General features: G+C 30.3%; 1 protein-coding gene across 1 annotated transcript in view; it reads left to right on the top strand.

Annotated features, from left to right (window-relative positions):
- The window catches only part of LOC143252327 (unconventional myosin heavy chain 6-like), a 150,685-nt gene extending 130,180 nt beyond the window's left edge, over nt 1-20,505 (top strand). The window contains exons 32-44 of the mRNA XM_076504294.1: nt 853-986; nt 1,140-1,330; nt 1,752-1,883; nt 2,084-2,250; nt 3,252-3,410; nt 4,191-4,272; nt 6,790-6,902; nt 9,067-9,186; nt 12,921-12,988; nt 13,384-13,555; nt 15,611-15,694; nt 19,390-19,509; nt 20,131-20,505. Coding sequence (XP_076360409.1) covers nt 853-986; nt 1,140-1,330; nt 1,752-1,883; nt 2,084-2,250; nt 3,252-3,410; nt 4,191-4,272; nt 6,790-6,902; nt 9,067-9,186; nt 12,921-12,988; nt 13,384-13,555; nt 15,611-15,694; nt 19,390-19,509; nt 20,131-20,319 — 1,731 coding nt within the window. The 3' untranslated portion in view covers nt 20,320-20,505. The remainder of the gene's footprint in view (nt 1-852; nt 987-1,139; nt 1,331-1,751; nt 1,884-2,083; nt 2,251-3,251; nt 3,411-4,190; nt 4,273-6,789; nt 6,903-9,066; nt 9,187-12,920; nt 12,989-13,383; nt 13,556-15,610; nt 15,695-19,389; nt 19,510-20,130) is intronic.
- The last annotated feature ends 261 nt before the right edge of the window (nt 20,506-20,766 follow it).

The following is a 20,766-nucleotide window of genomic DNA, read 5'->3' as shown; positions in this document are numbered from 1 at the left end:
ATCTAAGTGAAACATGTGACAAAGTTTGATAACACATACACTGTCTTTGTCATGAATTGTTTTAATACCTATGAATCTAAATGTTGCAATGTCATTCTGCATATTTTAACGAACTTTTGATCATTATATACGTAAAAAACGATTGGTATGGGTAGAGAAAGCACTATGTAGTGGTGCGAACAACATTTCGACTTTGTTGTTCGCACCACTACATTGTGCTTTCTCTATCCACACCAACCTTGTTTTACATATATAACTTTCTCTACAAGTGAGTTTTCTGGTTATCATGAATTTTTGATCACTTTTTTTACCATCATAGGTTGAATTTTATAGAACAAACACAATGTTTTGTTTTGATTAACAGAGTTTCTACTGGTCCTCGAACTTCTGGAAAAGTCATGGAAAGTTAGCTTTAAAAGTTTTAGTTTTGGAAATCCTTGGAATATATGGTATAGTCTTGAAATTTAAAGTTCAATTTAAAAATTCATCATAAAAATCTTTTAATTAAAATGTAAACAAAGAAAAATGTTTGTGTATTACAGATGGGTTACATTACATACTGTGTAAGTTATTGTAAATCTTATGACTAAGAAGACTTGAGGCTGTTGACATTTCTGCTGGTAGGCATGCATATTGGACAAAAATGCCAGTTAAGTCCAAGTTTTAAACCTAGGTAGCATTATTTAGGAGTTCTTAAAAATAAGATATGTGGGTCTTGAAAAAAAGCCCTAGAAATTTCTTTTATAAAGCCCATATGAATCCTTGATTAACCTGGATGAATTATGTTATATATACTTTACTAGCATTATTTTAAAAGAATTAAAAGGGATATTAAATTCGTGTTTGTTTTAGGTGAAATTAACTTTTGAAGACAGACAAAAATTACATCATGATGTCATCAACTGCCGTCGCACATTGGTTGACAGTGGAATGTTGCGGAAACCTCAATGTGAAAATATTGGAATTTTTAGAAGTACTTTACGAAGGTATTTAAGAATGTTAATTTATTAAAATATTTATTGGACTTCAGTGTGAGAGACAGATCTGAAGGAATGAAATTTTGTGAAAAATGTTTTATTACTTCTCTCCATAAAGATCTTATTCTGCTATTTAGTAATAAACATTAAATTTTGTATCAGAATCAGCCGAAACAAGTTAGAAAAATTCCGTCAGGAAATTGGTGACACAGACTCTTTTCGCCATAGTTATTGGGCATTTACTAAAACACAACTACCACACAGCTTATTAGTGATATCGGACCAAGAAGTGGAAGTAGCAGCAACAAGAGTTTTTGCTTCCATTTTGGCCTACTCTGGTCTTTTAGAAGAAGGTAAGTTACGTTTCCAGGTACTGAGATGCTTCTGTGATATTTTTAAAAGAAAGAATATTTATTTTAAAGGATATCAAAAGATTTAAATTGTATACTTTAATTGGAGTTGCTTGTATGCAAACAGTTGAGGGTTTGGGGGAAGGTTACAAATAACTAAGTATATTATTGTAAAATGATAGATGGTTTTCAGCATTTGCTTGTTAATATACTCGCAGAAATTTAAACTTTTTTTAATGCAATAAATAAAATTAATTGTTATACTACTTTTGATTAAATTTATGATTTTTTTGTCATACAATAATAAAACTTAATGATTTAAAGAGTAATTGAAAAAGGTTGAGAAAATGCTTGTACAATAGATGCTAGTGTTTGTATACTTTATATTTGCATCAAATAGTACAACATTTATTCTGCTTGTCAGAAACTACGGAATGGAAAGGAAAGGCAGATCCAGCACAGCTGGCACAGTTAATACTTGGTAGCTGTATGAAGAAAGAAGTTCTCTTAAATGAACTGTTTCTTCAGTTAATCAAGCAGACAACTGATCATCCAGGTAAAATTAAAGCTTTGTTTTTGGAATTTTGCTGAAGTCTATCTTGTGCAAATAATAAGTAATTTCATTTTAGTGAATTATCAAACATACTGCTAAAAATTGAAGCACTTTGAATATGTTGGTGTATGTATAAGTTTTCAAATATACAGGCACGTGAAATACTTGTTACTTTAAGAAACTTATGTTTTCTATTTATGTAGATCCAAATAGCCGTGTGAATCTTCGACATTGGCAGTTGATGGCCCTTGCTTGCAGTGTGGTAGCTCCTACAGAGAGACGAATTCTAAGTTATCTTCAAGCTCACCTGAGGCGCTGTGCCATTGATGATATTACAGAGGAAGGACAGTTTGCACAGTTTGCTGTCAAGGTATTAACAGGTTTCATTGTGCTTAGATATGTTATCTACCATTCAGAGGTTTATGGAAACTTCTAAAGATTAGTTTAAGTGTTAGATTTTATGTTAGTTAGCAATACGTTTCTTTCTAAGCCTGATTGTGAAAAACCAGTGTAAAGAAATTTTAGTCAAACATGGAAAGTTTATCTCTAATTGAACAATTTTTCCTTGACATCTATTTTATGAAGGGTTAATCATACTTCATAAGAGTGATTTGCATATAATAATTCAGTGATGTTACCACTGCTAATGTGATCTGTGGCACCACAAATAACACATTTAGCATCAAAATATTCTTATACAATTGGATTTATCATATAGAACAGCCCTTTCCAAGGAAAGTATTATGATGAGATTATTGTATGCTCTAAAATCAAAAGATACAGTGCTTGAAGATGGAAGATTTCTTTATCCTTCATGGAAGCATTTAAAATTACAAATGCAGAATGTTAAGGATAGTGGCAGGCTTTCAAACCATGCTCTTGGTCAGTTCCTAGATATGGCTAGAAATGAAATTCTTTTTAGCTCAGAATTTAATTGCAGAAAATGCAAGTATCTCCTGATTTTGTGAATAATGTAAACAATAACTTAACGTTATTGGAAGTTAATCATTTTTTGTTCACACTTCATAATCTATGACTGTTTTCAAAAGACAGTTCCCAGTATAGCTTCATTGGACTTTATTATGTTTGATGTGCTTAAACATGGTCTTAGAAGATGGTGTCCATGCACAGTGAATGGTCTCTTGACACTTTTTTCAGCATGTATGGTGTAAGATTGATGTAACCATGCTTTCAGAAGCTTGTTAAAATAGAAATTGCAGTTTCAGGCAATAGTGTATGATCATGGCTGTAGTGACTGAAAGAATTTGTTTAAAGAACTGACACATCATTTTTATAAAGAACAATTACCTCATTACTGGCATTAATTCATTCAGTTATTAGTTTATGATCAGCAAAACTTATATTTTATAGTCTTTGATGCGGACATTGGAGACACGAGGAAGGAAGTGGCCACCTTCAGCACATGAGATAGCCTTCACCATAAATCGTCGTCCAGTTCACACTCGAGTTTACTTCCTTGATGGACAGTATTTAACTGTTGATTTTGATCCTTGTGCTTGTATGTTAGAGGTAAGTGACAAGAACATGCTTTCTGTTCTAGTCAGTTTTGTAAAATGTAAATTAATTATTGAATTTTTTAAATTTACTATTTCCAATAATTCTTTATAAGTAATAGTTATATAATAACAGTATAATGACCTACAATTACTGCACTGTAAATGTTTTGTTATTTTACCATGTTATTGTATTTGGCTATTGTAATAAGTTACCTTTGATTTTTTAAACTTTATAATATCTAAATAAATGTTGAGATGTTGATATTCAAGCAAACAAAATTAGATTACTTATGATAGGTAACAGTTTTGATTTTCAACTTCTTAGTGAATTTTTGAAATGTAATTTGTTTCTTTTGTACATTCAAAATGTGAAATAACATATTTTTTATGTAAATGTAGTAGATTTTGAGAAAGTTTATAAAAAATAGTCCTTACGTTTATATTTCATCATTATAAACTTTTTCTTTTATTATTTGATTTATGAAAGAAATCTTGTTTGATAAACAAAAAATCCCAACACATTCAATTTTGGTTTGTCTGTTTGTGTCCCCTGTTGCTGACTGTTCTTAATAATGTATAAACAGATGAACGTAAAAGGTTACTAACATGTTGCATTTTGATTTTATTTGTGAAAATAATATCCAGGATGTATTACAGTGTGAATTAATGATTAAATTATTGACTTTTTCACACTGCTGTATCACAGATACCATTAGCAGCATGAAATGCTAAGTTATATTTACAAATGTTATTCTTTCTAGTTTAATTTTGCTGTTCTCTATCCTTTCACTAGGTCTTAGAGAAAGTAAAGATGAAGATTGGCTTGCGAGAAGATGCTGAGGGATATGCCTTGTATGATGTCATGGGAAGCACAGGTATTTGTTAACCCAAGATGTTGTGATCTGTTTGATGTGGAGAAAAACAAAAGTATTACGTCCTCCTAGAAAGTATTCTGAGTATGGATACTGAGTTAACATGGATATTTTTAGTCCTTTTGTTTTACATAAAACGTTTTTGCTGTACATATAGAAATAAAAAGATTGTAATTTTTTTATTTAGCTTAAAAAGTTCTTACCTGTGTATTGTGATGAAAAGCAAGGCTTTTTAACCTAAATGTACGTTTCTGCATGTAATGTGACAAGCATGCATCACTCATTTGCTTTAATAAGTATAGATCTTTTGTTTACCTATACTACTTTCACTTTTATAATGTGATAAGGAGCGTGGTTGTTGTGTTAGGCTAAATTTTCTTATCCTGTATATAATATATAAGGCAAAAGTATCTTCATGAAGCTTCATTCTTTTTTATATGTATGCATCATTAAATGATGTGAAATGAGTAGTTGCTTTATGTGAAGATGCCAACTAAGTAATTGTTTTAGGATGTTTTGAATCAGGAACTGAAAGAGAAAGTAAAAACGTATGTTTGTTTTTGTATTCAAAGATATAATACAGTATTTCAGAGATACGAGTTTTAGTATTCTTAAAAAAATCAGAATGTGGTTGGAATAAAACTTTGAATATAAATTGACCAGAATTGTAAACTTAACTATTATAGTTTTGGGTTAATGTAACATTTTTAAACAACACAGGACGTAATTTTAAAAATAATCTTAAAACCAGCCTTTATGATTCATATGTTATCAAGCTTTTTAAACTTGCTTAAATTTACTGCCTTTGCAATGTCCGAAGACAACCCATCCCAAAGGCCAACCACTTTCTTAGAAAAATGAAACTGTACTAGCTGAGGATGACTCCCACCTTGCCAAAATGTGTATTTGTGTTCCTTAGTCCTACTGTTCTCACTATTAAATATGGCGAAAGATGATGCATCAACACTCACTTTTCTTTATAATTTTATTAAACACTTCAATCAGTTTCCCCCCAACTCTTCTTTTTTCAAGAGACAATTTGAGAAATTTAAGCCTCTTCTCGTACAACAACTTCTTCATCCTAGGCACCATTCAAGCAACCATTTCTAACAATTCAATGACTTTCCTGAGGTAAGGGAACCCAAGACCCAGACACAATATTCTAAATGTAGCTGAACCAATAGCTTGTGCAATAAAATTATAGAGTCTTTAAAAACTTGTATTCAGTATTTCTATAGATACAACCTAAAATTCTATATGTTCAACCACTGGCTCTTAAAACTGATTGATCCTTTTTCTAGATGACATTTTTAAGGATATTCTCATTCAAATTATAATAACCCACATGCATTATCTTGCAATTACTATAATTAAAACCCATCTACCATTTACTTCCCTAACTCAATAAATTATCTAAACCCTTCATCTATGTCATTCATGTAAATGAAAAAGAGCAGAGATCCTAAGACTGAGCTCTGAGGTATCCCACTTGGGACATTAATTTAGTTTGACTGAACTCCATTTGTAACAACCCTCTGGTTTCTTCCATCTAGCCATTCTTCTGTTCAATTTGTTAATTTATCATGTACAACCATAGAGATAATTTTTATCACATGTCTTTCATATGGCACTTTATCAAACGTTTTCTGAAAATCCAGATATATCAAATCTACACCCTTGCCCTCATCTAGGTAAACAGTAATCTTTTTGTCAAATGATTTGTAAGGCAATATTTTCCCTTAGTAAAAACATGTTGACTATCCAATAAAATTCTAATGTTGTTAAATGACTTTGCAAAGCATCTTTTAACAAACTTCCCAAAACTTTTTCCACAACTGATGTAAGGCTAATGGGTCAATTTTTTATCACCTCTCTTGTCAAGAGGAATTACAGCTAACTTTCAATGTTCTGTTACATGCTCACTATTCAAGGATCGACAAAAAATAGTAGTAATGTGGCTCACATATCCAACCTTTAACCTCCTTCAAAACCTTTTGTAAAATATTATCTGGTGCAAAGCCTTATCATTTTCTTAAATTTCCCAATTTTTTTTATCCAGCTTAGAATTAATGCAGTTATTTTTTTTATCTCATTTTTATTTATCAACTGTTCAAAATGTGGAATACTGTTTAAAATCTTCAATCATATAAACTGAAGAAAAAACAAAATTTAATAACCCAGCCATCTCGTAGTTGTCCCTCAAGGGTCATATCTGCATTTTAAAATTTTATTTACCCATAATGTATTTCTAAAAATGTTTGCTGTGAATTTTTAACAGTATGTATCATTTAAGAAAGTGAAATGAGTATTTTCTTTGTGTAAAAATGCCTGATAAATAATAATAATATAATAATTTATAGAAATCAAGTGTGCTGAAAATACTGTAGTTTTTACTTTAGGTAATTTCAGACTGGGGAATACAACAGGAGAAATAAAACCAACCACATATATCTTTCCATTATTATATTTAGGAAATGTTTGAATTTCACAGACATAAAAATTTATGTTCTTCATCTATAGAAAGAGCTTTACATTCAAGAGAAAAGGTAGCAGATGCTATATCAAAATGGGAAAGATGGCAGAAAGGACAAGGAAAGAACATTACTACAAAACAGCACTGTTTTATCTTTAAGGTGAGATTGTTAATATATAATGATTTGAAAGTAATGAGAAATAATGTTTTAAGTATCTAGAGCCTGGAATTGAAATTCTATAGATTCAACTGGTACTTATGGTTTTCATGGTACATTTGGACGTTTGTATCTGTTTTCTAATAACCACTTATATCTCAATGATCATTTGCTCTTTTTTTTGCTTTATGGAAGTACAATTATAGTTTTAACTTGTTTTTTTTATTATTTTACATAAGGCTAGTTTTAGTGGCAATACAATTGTGATCATGAATAGGGTAAAATACAATACACTTATGTTTGACATACTAAATGAAGAAACATTTATGAAAGTACAGAACTTATAAAGAAGATATGTGAAAACAATTTGAATCATTAATTTCCAACGAAAATAAAAACCCTATTGAAATTATAAGGGCTTCTGAAATAGGGATGCTACAACATTAACAGCTTATGATAGTTTAAAAATACACGAAAAACACAGTTGCATCATTTAACATTATACCTACACATATATCTCTTAGAAACAACAATGAAAGGTCCATGTAAAAATCACCAAAAACCTGTTAAAGACCACCAACAAAAAACAACAATGTAGTTTTTGATGTAAATTCAGTGTTTCCATAAATACCAACCTTTGAAACAATTAACATAGCAATAGAAAAACTAAAACATAAATAATAAAATGAAACTTGGGCTTATTGGACATAAGTTAATGTAGTTTTAGTAACTGTGAATAACGAAACACATCCATTCTAATGTAAAGTTTACAACTATAGAGGAGAAAGAAGCAAATCAAACTTCCTGGTTGTAAATATTGTATAACTTTTACAACAGGTTCATCATAAAAATACTTAAAGACACACTTATAGCAGACCTTACATCACATGAATAACAAAAATAGATAGATTAAAAGGCTTATACAACATTGCATTTTGTTTTTGTTCATTTGAAGAAATAAAAGATAAATTATATTTCAAGATTGTTTACAAGTTGCTTCAAGAAGCAAGACAAACCATAATTGCAACAACTTATAAAAACACAAGAGAATAAAGAAAACAAAATATAAATAATTAAATCATATGAAGTATTTCATACACAGGAAACTGAATTCAGCAACTTATGAGAGTATGAAATAAAGTTGTAAAAAATACAACAAAGATAGTGAAGCAAAACCTGGGTGAAGAATACAGAACTTATTAAACAAACTTTACAATAGTGAAATTTACACAAGCAGATCTATATATCAAATTAAATGTGGAAATTATGAATGACAGAAATTTCAAAACACATTTAGTGATTATTTATAAGGATCATCTCGTCTAAATGAACACCTAAAAATATGTTACCATAACATAATCTACAGAAATATAAAGAATGTGATGTACACAAAAGAAACATCAATGAAAATACATAAACCTAATATAAATATTTATAAAGGATTTCCCCCTTTGCCTCTATTGAACACTTATTACAATTGAGTTTGTGCTTGGCATGGCCAGGTGGTTAGGATGCTTGACTCATAATTTGAGCTCCCTCAGTGGCCCAGTGGTAAAATCTGCAGGCTTACACTGCTAAGAACTGGGTCTTGATACATGTGGTGGGCACAGATGGCACACTTTGTTTTGTGCTTTACTACAAACCAACAAACAAAATTCAAGAATGCTTCAGCCCGGCATGGCAAGGTGGGTTAAGGCATTCGACTCGTAATCTGAGGGTTGCAGGTTCGGATCCCCATTGCACCAAACATGCTTGCTCTTTCAGTAGTGAGGGCATTATAATGTGACAGACAGTCAATCCCACTATTTGTTGGTAAAAGAGTAGCTCAAGAGTTGACGGTAGGTGGTGATGACCAGCTGCCTTCCCTCTAGTCTTACACTGCTAAATTAGGGACAGCTAGTGCACATAGCCCTTGAGTAGGTTTGTGTGAAATTCAAAACAAACCAAACCAAGAATGCTTCATTTACATTTTATATAATGAGAAATTAATGTTATATAATTAAATAAAAAACACCTGTTGTCATATCTTGTATTTTGTTGTTGTTAAATGCATTATTGACTGGTGGTAATTATAAAACGTGTAATTTCAAAAAAGTGCACATTCATTTTGATAATTTGTAACATGATTCCAGCCCATCTTGTTCTTTTGTTGTTCTTTTTGTCACAGAAACACCTATTTGTAGATAATTATATTGATCTAAATGATCCTGTGGAGAAAGAACTACTTTATCACCAGGTTGTACATAATATTCAACATGATCGTTTTCCAGTCACTCACCAAGAAGCTGTAAGTTTTTTGTTAACATAAAATGATTATTTGCTCCAACAAAACTTAGTTATTTTTCAAAATGCAATTTATTATTCAATAAATATACTTATCCAACTTTTTGCTAACTTACAAATAATATATAGTAATAACTTATCCAGATATGAACTGTTTAAGATTTTATTTGTAATATTTTAAAAAATATTTGAACTTATGCATGCAAATAAGTTTGTGAAACTCAGAATATATGTTTAAACATTTACTTTTATCAATCCGTTATCACAGGTATTAATGTAGTAAAGCACATTTAAATAAATTGAATCTTCTAACAAACAGTATCAATGATTTCATTTTGCATCTGTTAATACATCAGGGGTTAAATAAATAATCAAATGAAAACTTTGAACTTTTAAGAGGAATGTTTCTGTTATTTTTTTTATACTTAATTCTTTGTTTTCCACCAGGTGCACCCTGCTATGAAGGCATAATTGCACCATTGAATTAAAAAAATGTTATAGAAAACAAATTTATACTCATTTTTCCACACATTAAGAACAGTTCAGAGTTGAAACTTATTTGTGAAAAGTTGTATTTAATTCATTGCATGTATAAAGATTTCAAAAATCAAATATTTTAATTATTAGTTGATTTCAGTGCATTCTGAATAAAAACAAAAGTGTTCGTAAATTCCCTGAATTGTTTATGTTTGTATTCTCAGAGGAGACAAAATAGTTTTGAACAAAATAACCTCAAATTTAACCTTGTAACTCCAAAAGAGATATAGTTTTATCAATTTTAGTCAACCTTTCTTGTTATGGTGTCATTAAATGCATATACCCTAGGTATGTAAAATCATAAACTGTTGCACAAACATTTATTGGAAAATGTTTTTCCACTCTTTTTATTGTTATACATCAGTAAGAATTTCAGTTAAGTTAAATATGGTTTAGAAATAAAAACAAAATGATAAAGTCTTAGCTTGGTGATACGGTATTAGAATGAAAGATGTTTGTGAACGACATCTACCACAATTACAGACCTGCCTTTTTTCCTTTTTTTTTGAAGGTTATTAAAATCCTTCTTTGTAATTTCATTCTTAATTTGAATTGTGATGGGACAATAAATGTATTTTCATGAAATAAGTGAATGTAGGCCAAGTTAGATAATTTTTCACTTGGTTGTATCAAAATTATATTCTTAACATGGCTGTTGTTTATTAGGCTATGTTTATATTAGGTCTTATTGACCTAAGTAACTGTTTGAATAGGTAAAGAAAATTACAAAAAAAATTAACTTGTATAGTTGTATATCAGATTTATCTAAAAGCTCATTACTTATATTAAGTAACACATTTTGATTAACAATATGAAAAAACAAATGTTGGTTTGCTTATAATTTTGGTACAATAAAAAGTCTTGATTTTTATTATGTACCAGTGATCATAAACATATTGAAACTCTGTAGTATTTTTGAAATCATAATAGAGATAGAATTCAGTCTTATAAGAATATAAGACAACACAAAAATAATTAATTAAAATTACAACAAAGGTGAGCAATTTTAATTATTTCTTAAGAAAATATAAAATCATTTCAATTTTTCAACACTGCAAATTCATAGAGATGCTACATATAAAAATAAAGTAATTCATTTTTTAAAAGGTACATAAGTTTTAGAAAGTTCATTTCAAGATTTCAAGAATTTCATATAACAGTTTTTTCTTGCAATGCACTAATACAAGCTATACAATAGGTACATAAAATCGATAAACCAAGACATTTTAGAGTTTAATACTGAATGGTGTTTTAAGATAACATGAGTAACTATGTTATCCATTAATTCCTGAACTTGTTTGTATTTACAGTTCATAAACTTATTTGTATATATATAGTAATGGAAATGGTAAGGAAAAAAAACAAATAATATAGGAATGCCACCCCTTTATTATTGTGAAAAAGGATTTGTACTTGAGCATATTCATATGTAAGTTTACACTAAATGGTTGTCATCCAACTATCAGAAAATGACCCACCAGTATAAAGTATCCGAAAACACAGATGCCTGTACTGTGGCTACTAGTACTGTTGTTGACTAAATTGTGGCTCCCAAGATTTAAATATAACTTGAAGAGCATTTAGAAATCAAAGTTTTTGGTGGTGAAACATCCTTCATGTGAAAAATCGTAGCAATTAAGAGTTAAACTGTATACAAGATTTAAAAAGATGTACAAAATTACAAAAATGATATTAAGTATCTTAAAATATGTATTTTACAAGGTAGACAGTGGTTAAATATAGTTCATACAAATGACTTCAGTGTTAATAGAAGATATGAACGTTTCTTTAAGAACATTAAGATACAATTAACACAAGGTCTCAATGGACGTGTAGCTGTGTGAAAACTGTTGTTGTAAAGAGTTAATCAAACCAAAAGATTTAAATAGACAAGAAGAGTAGAATGAGCAAAGCAGTACAAATCATTTGATGACAGTCATTAAAAGTTTGGGGCTGCATCTTGGCCATCATTTTTAGTGATCTCCACAAAACTGATGACATCTTGACTGCTGACAAATACAGGCTCATTTTGATCCATCATGTTATTTCCTCAGAAACACATTTCTTCAGTCAGGAATTCATTCATCCCAAGCATACACCAAAAATATAGTGGAATGGTATCTTGGTGGTAAGAGACCAACAAAATGCTACCCACTATAACTTCGCTTACAAAATATGACCATTCTTGAGATCTTATATGCTTATGTAAAATCTGAGAACATTTAAAGGTAAACAAAGAACTTTTCTGAATTGTGAAGAGTAATAAAGGGCATTTGAAACAATATTCCACAATTCTACATTTATAAATTGTATAGCAGTAGGCAGACAATGTGTTATGCTTTGTCTGAAGGAAAGAGAACAAACACATTCAAAATATTAGTACATTGTACAGTTTATTTGCTTTTATTAGTTCAACATCTTGTTGTCATTTCATCTTGCTTGTGACTCCTTTATATGTATCATTTGTATATTTCCATAGTTATTTCTAGATACCATGCTATGTTTTAACCATTTCCATTTAATCCCTTTTTGGAAAAAAAAAGATTATTGCAAGTTATTGCTTTAAAAAAGTTTTCTGTGATAGTGAATTTAAAATCTAAACAAGCTTGAAATTCATGAAACTGAACACTCAGTAATGAAATCTGTTTTAATACATTTATAAAAATTCTGATTGAAATTACAAAGAAAATATGTTTTACACAAAGCCAAAGAGTGAAGACACAGTTTGGAAAGTGGGGGGGTTTGTGTGTTAATAAGAGTTAAAAATAGATGTGAGCATAGCAACTATGGTATCAATGGATAATTGGTTTTACATTAAGGTTGAAAATTTGGAAGGGCTGAAGCCCCCTTGTTTACACCATTGCAAACTAGTTAAAATTATTTTGCTTTAAGAACATATTAGAGCCTTTTCATTTCTGATGAAAGAGTTAGCACATTGAGTCTTTTTCCATTGCACCTCCTGTGTGTGATGCAAAGTTTGAGCACTTTCATATAGTTGACTATTCCTGAATAAGACTAGTTTTGAGTCTTTTTTCTTTTGAAATTTGTTGAGTCCTTGCAAGTTATTCATCCAAAATTTACTGATATTTACAAAAAATACTGTAGTAATAGTGTTTTTGTAATTAGTAAACTACAAATACCTTACGAAAAATCGTTTGCACCTCTAACAAGCATTTATTTTTTGTTTTGTTACATTTTTAGCTTATGTTGTGTGCCATAAAAGCACAGTTGGAAGTTGGAGATTTTCAAGAGGGACTAGCAGATTACCGGTATGTTAGGTGCATGAACTATCAGTTATGACAAGGAAGCTTATTACTATAAAAGTAAAATCTCTTGAAATTATTCTGATCTTTATTTGAGCTGTGAAGTAAAACAGCATAAGTAATTATATTGGAAATAGAGTTACAAATACTGAAAGGAAATTTAGTGACTATAAGTGCATTAGGCTACTGGTTAATGACATCGGTTAAAGTTATGAAGCTGTAAGATATTACATTTTTAAGTAAAGAAGTATATTGATTATCATTGTATTAACAAATTTATTATATAAACATAAATACTTCATTTAAAACACTAGTGTATTAAACATTAAATATAACTGTAATTTTTAGTTTAATTTTTATGTAACTTTGGTCTGAACGTTTACAACTAACATAAATCACAGGAGCATCATGGCAGATTGCCTTCCTCCAAGACTGCTTACTACCATCCCACCAGAATCTGTTGTGGTACAACATCAAATTCTTGGAGGGATGGATGTTGACCAGAGTAAACAAGCATTCTTAGCCCTTGTCCAGTCATGGCCACTTCACTGGGCAACTATATTTGAAGTAACGGTATGTTATATTTTTAGTACATGTAATGCCTACTGAAAATAATGTAGGTAATATATGTGTGTGTTATTATATCACAGTAATGCTTATATTAACATGTGTTGTAGGCCAAATACTTTATTGTAAGTTGAATGTATTAGTTATTTGTGAAATATCAAGTTTTATGATGTATGATACGTTTGCTGGTAAAACATGATCTATTGATAAATAGCAGCTGTAATATTACAGAAAAATCTATTATTTGTTAACTAGTACACATAATATACTCTAGAATATAAGAGATGAATATGGAAACACAGCTAGATGAGAATTTTAAATGAATTAGGCATACTGTGCCATTTTTTGATACATTTTTAATTTTAATCTATAAAAATAACTTAGAGTCAGTGACAAAACATCTTTGTGTTTATGATGTTAAAACATATTTAACTGTTAAAACACTTGCTTCTATGTTACACATATATGAGAGATGTAGATTTATGGTTAGGTACTGCTTCAGTCACATACAAATGATACCCAGTATGTTGTTAAATCCATGTCATGCACTTGTAAGTTACAGTACTTTAAATTTTTAAGGAGCTATTTGAGTCTGGCTTGTAAGACTTAAGAATAAGTTTTTGTTATGTTTTTAAAATAATGTTTATGCAGGAAAACCTTGTACACACGTGTGTGTGTGTTATAAAACAAACATTTGATTTGTAATTCCTTGTTGAAAATAAGTTCTTTGTTGTTTTTATTTCTCAACTGGGTTTTTTATAACAAAAATAAAATATATCTCTTATTAGAACAAAAACGATGTGAGTGACATGGTCTTGGAAGTAAATAGACTTTCATAAAGGTCCATGTATAATTTTTTGAAATTAACAAAAACCACATTTATACTTATTAACCTTAAACCTGGTAAAAGATTTACTAGTTGGCATAAATAATGAAGTTGGGCTGAAATGAAGTTCCACATATATTACCTTTGGAACAAAATGTGTTAAAACTGAAGATGCTTTTATAAGAATTGAGTAGTTTAAAGGATTGGTATGCGATAAACATTTGTTGCAAGAAGTAATATGTTACATCATCATAAATTGAAATGTAAGCATCAAATGACCGTTTTTATGACATTTAGTACAGGATAATTTTTGTGACAAATCTGTGAATCCAATTCTTTGATTGTATACATCTTATTAATGTATCTCGTCAAAGAATAAAACTTCTTTTTATAATATGAAATCTATTAAGCAATCTAACACTTCATTATTCTATAAAGACAGTGGAAGAACTAAGATTCCAAAAATTAACCTGTTCAGTGCCGTAGACGAGATAACTCGTCCAAGCTGATCGGTAACACAGTGCCACGGACGAGTTAATTCGTCCTCGATAATACCTAACTTCAACGCTAGATGTCAGCACCATACATGCATTTGACCTACTTACAAATTGTTTCACTTTCGATCTAAAATGGTGTCACGAAAAAAGTTACAAAATGAAGAAGCATTAGAGTTGTATTGTAGCAACTGAAATACTTGACAGTCAACAGGTTAAAGAAAGTGTCATATCATTATTTATTAAACATTTTAGCTTTTAATACACTTCTGCATCATTTGGAGAAAGTTATTTCATAAGCATTAAGAGAGTTCTGTCACCAGGTAAAACTATGTACCATTGTTTTGTTAAAATTATAAATACACACATTTGTGTTTCTTAATATGAAATAAAATGTTTATTTTTTTGTTTTTAGGTTGCACATAGTAAGAAATAAAATGCATCATTTTGTTTTAAGAAAACCTATGTACATTAACATCCATTTCATCTAACATAATCACATTATAATCATTACAAATAACCTTTTGATAATTTTTTTCAGTATAAATAAGAATCTGTTCATAGGAACTTAATCTTCTATTCACAGTTAAAGCAATTTCAAATTGGTAAATTCTAAGTTATGTAAATTAAAGCATTTCTCACATTCATTACATACAGTATTCTTTTTTCAGATATCTTTTGATTTGCTGATTTATTGTGTATAATATATTAAAAGTGTAAAACGATTGGTTATTTTTTTAGCAATCATACACATCATCATGGCCAAAGATGTTATGGTTGGCAGTTGATCAAATTGGTATTCATCTGTTAGAGCTGCGAAGCAGGGTAAGTGTTATATTTACTCTTAATGTGTGAAATAAGCAGGGCTTGATTTATCGGTGGTGCAGTTGTAGCCACAGCTAAAAAATTTCATTTTTTGAATCTAAATCCTAACAAAATCCGAGTTTTATGCACTTCCAAGTGAATCGGTTTGATACAGATTAAGGAACAATCCAGAAACCCAATCACACACATGTTCATTCCCATAGACAATTAGTTCTCTCATGCACAGTACTTGAATATATGAAAATTGATATTTACCCTTGAGATGATGCATGCATTTGTATATTTGAGTGTTTTGTTATATTGCCTTCATACATGTTATATGTCTTCACAATTTTATGTTATAATTATAACATCATTGACAACCAAGCACGTAAGAATACTTATAAATAAATTCACTCTGAGGTTAGCGTGGCCACAACCACTTGGAATTTCTTATAATAGACACTGGAGGCTTTGGAATTTGAATTAGGGACTCCCCATGTACCTGCCAGTTGAACAAGGTATTGATTTGTTTGTCTTTTGGAAACTTTCAAAGATTGTCTTGATTTGATAACGTAAGAGTTGGAATGTATAAGATATTTAGTATAGGTCTTAATTCATTGTTTCTATCTTGCCACAATCCCATGTTGATATGTCTGTTAAGCTGTAATTTCATGCTTGTACCAGTAACAATATGGCTTTGTTTACAGTTGTATTCTATGGGCCTGTAATTTGAATATGTGTGTGTATTTACTTATATGAACTTTGGCGATCTCACTAAACTTGTTAATTCTTGATTGTTACAGTTTCACTGTGTGGATGGTATGAGTGTAGTTTGTCACATTAAATCCATTTAAACATAGTGATTGTTGTGTGGGGTAATATGGGGCAACAGCAGTCCTGGGACAGTTTACTTGGGGAGGCCCATTATTATATTGAGTTAAATATTTGTAGTGTGTGTATATATTCTTTTTTAATAATAAACACAATATTTTATACCAATTTATTACAACTGAAAACACAGTAACAGTTCAAAATTTTACTAATTTTTCATAATTAATTAGATTATTTGTTTTCTGACTTTTTTGCTGCAAATTTTGATATAATCTAATCCATATTTAGTACTAGCAGGATATCTACAATACTTGCAACTGTTAAGACAAGAGAATAGTTTGTCATTCTTTCCATTTTATCAGTCTAGTTCTTCCAGAATGTATATTTCAATACTGTCACTTTACTTGTGGACAAGTAAATGAGCCAGAGTGAGAATACTTATTATTCTTTAGAATTTCCATATATTCGTAACAAGGGCATGTCATGAGGATTCCGCTTCAATGAACATACTAATCAAAACTTGGGTCTGAAATAACTGTTGTGGTACCACATGCAGTGTCTTATCGATATAGGAAGAAGCTGGCATGGAGCTAGCATATGGTACTGGTATATGCTAGAAGAAATCAATTTAATAGCACTCCACACAAAAAATAATAAAGATAGTGTTTGACACTTTACATTAAAGTTTGATGTCATGCCACAACCTACAAAATATAGAAAATTGTCAGTAGAGGAAAGAGTTTACAAAAAACTAAAGGTGATGTTGGTTGGTCATGTACATCCTTGATCATGAGATAGAGAGAGATATAAGTTTGAAAATATGAAAGGAAAAGACAAAATACCTAAACTTATTAATACAGGTGTTAAGAAGGATAGAAGGAAGACTACCACTGATCTCAAGCATGAGATAAACAACTATGTACAAAACGACAGAAGAGTGTCCAGATATACAGTATCAAGAAGACTTGATGAGAATGGAATATTTGGTTGTGTAGCAGTTAAAAACAACTTTACTTTAATCTCGAAATATTGTCAAGAAACTGAAATTTTATAAAAAGTACAAAAACTTGACTGTTAATGATCGGAAAAGGGTGTTATGGATGGATGAGCACAAGTTTGAAATACTTATGCTTCATAGATGTAGACTGTGCTGTTGTTGAACTTGGGATTCTTCTACAGTAGGTGTCTGTGACTTGTTAATGATAAATTTGACATTAAATGAACAGCATGCACTCCACTTGTGGTCAAAATAATATATACATTTGAAACTATAGAGATCATAGGGATATTGTAAACACTATATGTATATATGGGTCTCTTCTTCTTATCAAAAGTCCACTTGGGTCTGTTCAGTTGCTTTAGAATTTCAGTTAACAGGCCAAATTACCTTTCCTTATTTCTGTCACACTAGTATTGTGGCTTGAGTTACCACAGTTGTATATTGATCCTCCAGTAATTGTGTGATCTTCTTTCTTAAAAATATTCTCTGTTCCTTTATCAATGTGTATGTAGCTTGTATTGATTATTGTTCTTATGTGTATATCAGTCTTGTATACATTTATTGTGATTGTTTCTTCAGTACAAATGTTTACTTATATGATAACCCTGATTTTTTGTATTTTCTTGGTGTTGATCAGACATGAGACCTCCCAGGTGCTTGATAAGCAGTGGGGTAGTTAGGGGGGGCAAGGTAGTACATCTGTCCCTGGGCACAGCATCTGGGGGTGCCAAATTGATGTTACATAATTAGGAATTATGACTTACATTTTGTCACGAGGGGGCATGAAAACTGACTTTGTCCCCAGGTGCTGAAAACCCTAGTTATGCCACTGTTGTCAAGTATTCTACCAATTAAGTTAGATAGCTAACCCACTAGAGTTCCTTTCAAACAACTTTCCTTTTTTTTTTGTAACTGAAAATATCCCATGTTTTCCTCATAGTTAGACCTTATCTCCGTTATTTCTTGAGATGACCAAACATTAGGTAATGGTTTTTCTGTGATAATCAAATACTTTTATTTCTGGATAATAGGCAAGTGCTGTATCTACTAAGATAAAGGCTTAACCATTTAACAAATATTATTAAGACACAAAAGGTTTCTTAACGGTGCAGGAGGGTGTAGACTGCTCTAAAACCTTCATGTTGAAGGTTAGCGATGGTGGTTATCAAAGCTGTAAACAGAAAGTGTCAGGACTCTGTATTTACTTTGTATTTTTTATTTGTTGATGCTGCATTGTTCATGAGCTATCATATTATGTTATGCTTGTATTTGACATGAATTAAGAGGTATGATATTAACTTCAAACAACCATACAGTTGATGCATCTCAACTAGAGCTGACACTACATTTTTCAGTCTGCCCATGTTATGTACTGTGTGCAACTCTGTGAAACATGTATTACATCAGTAGTTTTATTTTTAAGTTTTTTTATATTTATTTGTTGTATATAATTACAATGGAAATGGAGTGCTAGGATAACCAGTATGTTTGGAAATTTTATCATCCTAGGTGGAGAACATATTTCATTTTCTTTTGCACATTCTATAAAGTAAATGTTTATTATTGTAAAATACTAGTTAATCCAATTCTCAGTTATATTTAGACCTTTTATTGTTTTTCTGCTGCTTTAATTTCAGATTATATATAATATTTTTAAACTTGATTTGATTATGTTATTTCTTTTGCACTTATTGAAGGCAGTGCTAATGCTTACTCAAAATTTCTGTGTTAATTTGTTACATTCTGTACACAAGTTTTGCCACTGCAGTTGTTTCTAAGAAAATACCCCCAGCCTCTTCATCTTCACCCTCTAGATGAATGTGCATATGTTTTATAAGTTACTACTAAAGCTTACAATGGTATTATTTCCCATTTCTAACAGAATATCTTGAGCACTTGTGAATATGAGAACATCATAAACTACAGTCCTTCACTGAATTCTCTAATGGTTGTGACAGGAACTGGTCGTAAAGGTTGCAAGTACATTTTTACCACTAATCATGTGAGTTTTGTAATTTTTTGTCTTATCATTATTGTGAATTATGTTTCAAAACTTTCATCATAATGTTTTTCTAAAGTGGCCAAATATTTTCTATTTCATTTGCCAGTGTTGTTTGTTGTTAACACAACAGAGAAAAAAGGATTTTTAAACTGAAAAACAAAAACATCTACAATTCTTAAAATTTATACAAGGCAACAGAAGTGTACTTATCATACAATAATGCATATAGAGCAAACATGTGTTCTAGGTCTTGTCATCAAACATATCCAATATTAAATATAAAATAAATATAATGATAAATGCTGAAAAACAAAGCAATTAGTCTTTGTTCAGTTTTGTGTGTTGTTTAATTTTGTCTTTTTTATTTTTTTGAGAGTTTGTTTAGTTTTCAGATCCAAATTTAAACCCAGTACTGTAAGTGTTCTTTGTTATTTTATAATAAACCTGTGCTATTTTTAATCTCCAATCAAATAACTGTTTTTAATTTTCTTTATATGTTATAATTAAACATGAATTTTTAAGAAAATATATAAAAAAACAATTATTTGCAGAGTTGTTAACCTCTCTGCATTATGTCTGATTGAGTGTTTAAAAGTGTTACTAAATACTTCTGTATTCCAGGCCACACAGATAGCTCATCTAATACGAGACTACGCAAATGCTCTAGTCATGGAACGTCGTCCTGTACAAGTGACGAGGAGGCGTAAAATGCAGGAACTAAACACAGATGATTCAAATAGTCAGAGGGTACGACCTGTCAGCATATTATATAAGCCTGCACCTTCACTCTCAATGCAAGAACTAGCTTGATTGGAAAAAAACAATAGGTTATGCAGTTAATTAAAGGTTTGGAATGTGTCTGTTTAACACATCTTGGTGCCTTTTGGACATTTGAGAGATTTTGGAATTTTGAAAGTCAGGTTATAACTAATGCAATGTATGAGCTAAGAATAGGTAAGGAAAGACACAATAAAGTTGTAGTAATAAAAAACAACAATACATCAATAGTCTTTTCTGAAATATTAATAGTTTTAACCTTGTTTTTTGAGGAACATCTATGATATTCATGTTATATATCAAACAATAAATCCACATCACTAAAAGCAGTTTAAAATCTTTAAGTTACGGCTTTAAGGATTTAAAATTCTTTAATATTTGCAGGTAAAAAGGTGTAACCTACAATTACTTCTTGATTACACCTTGAACATCATTTTATAGAGATTTGTAGGAGATTACCTATGTTCATAATATTTCACT

This window comes from Tachypleus tridentatus, chromosome 6, assembly GCF_004210375.1.
Source record: "Tachypleus tridentatus isolate NWPU-2018 chromosome 6, ASM421037v1, whole genome shotgun sequence".
In the NCBI taxonomy this organism is placed as follows: Eukaryota; Metazoa; Arthropoda; class Merostomata; order Xiphosura; family Limulidae; genus Tachypleus; species Tachypleus tridentatus.
This window is presented reverse-complemented; position numbering and strand designations above follow the sequence as displayed.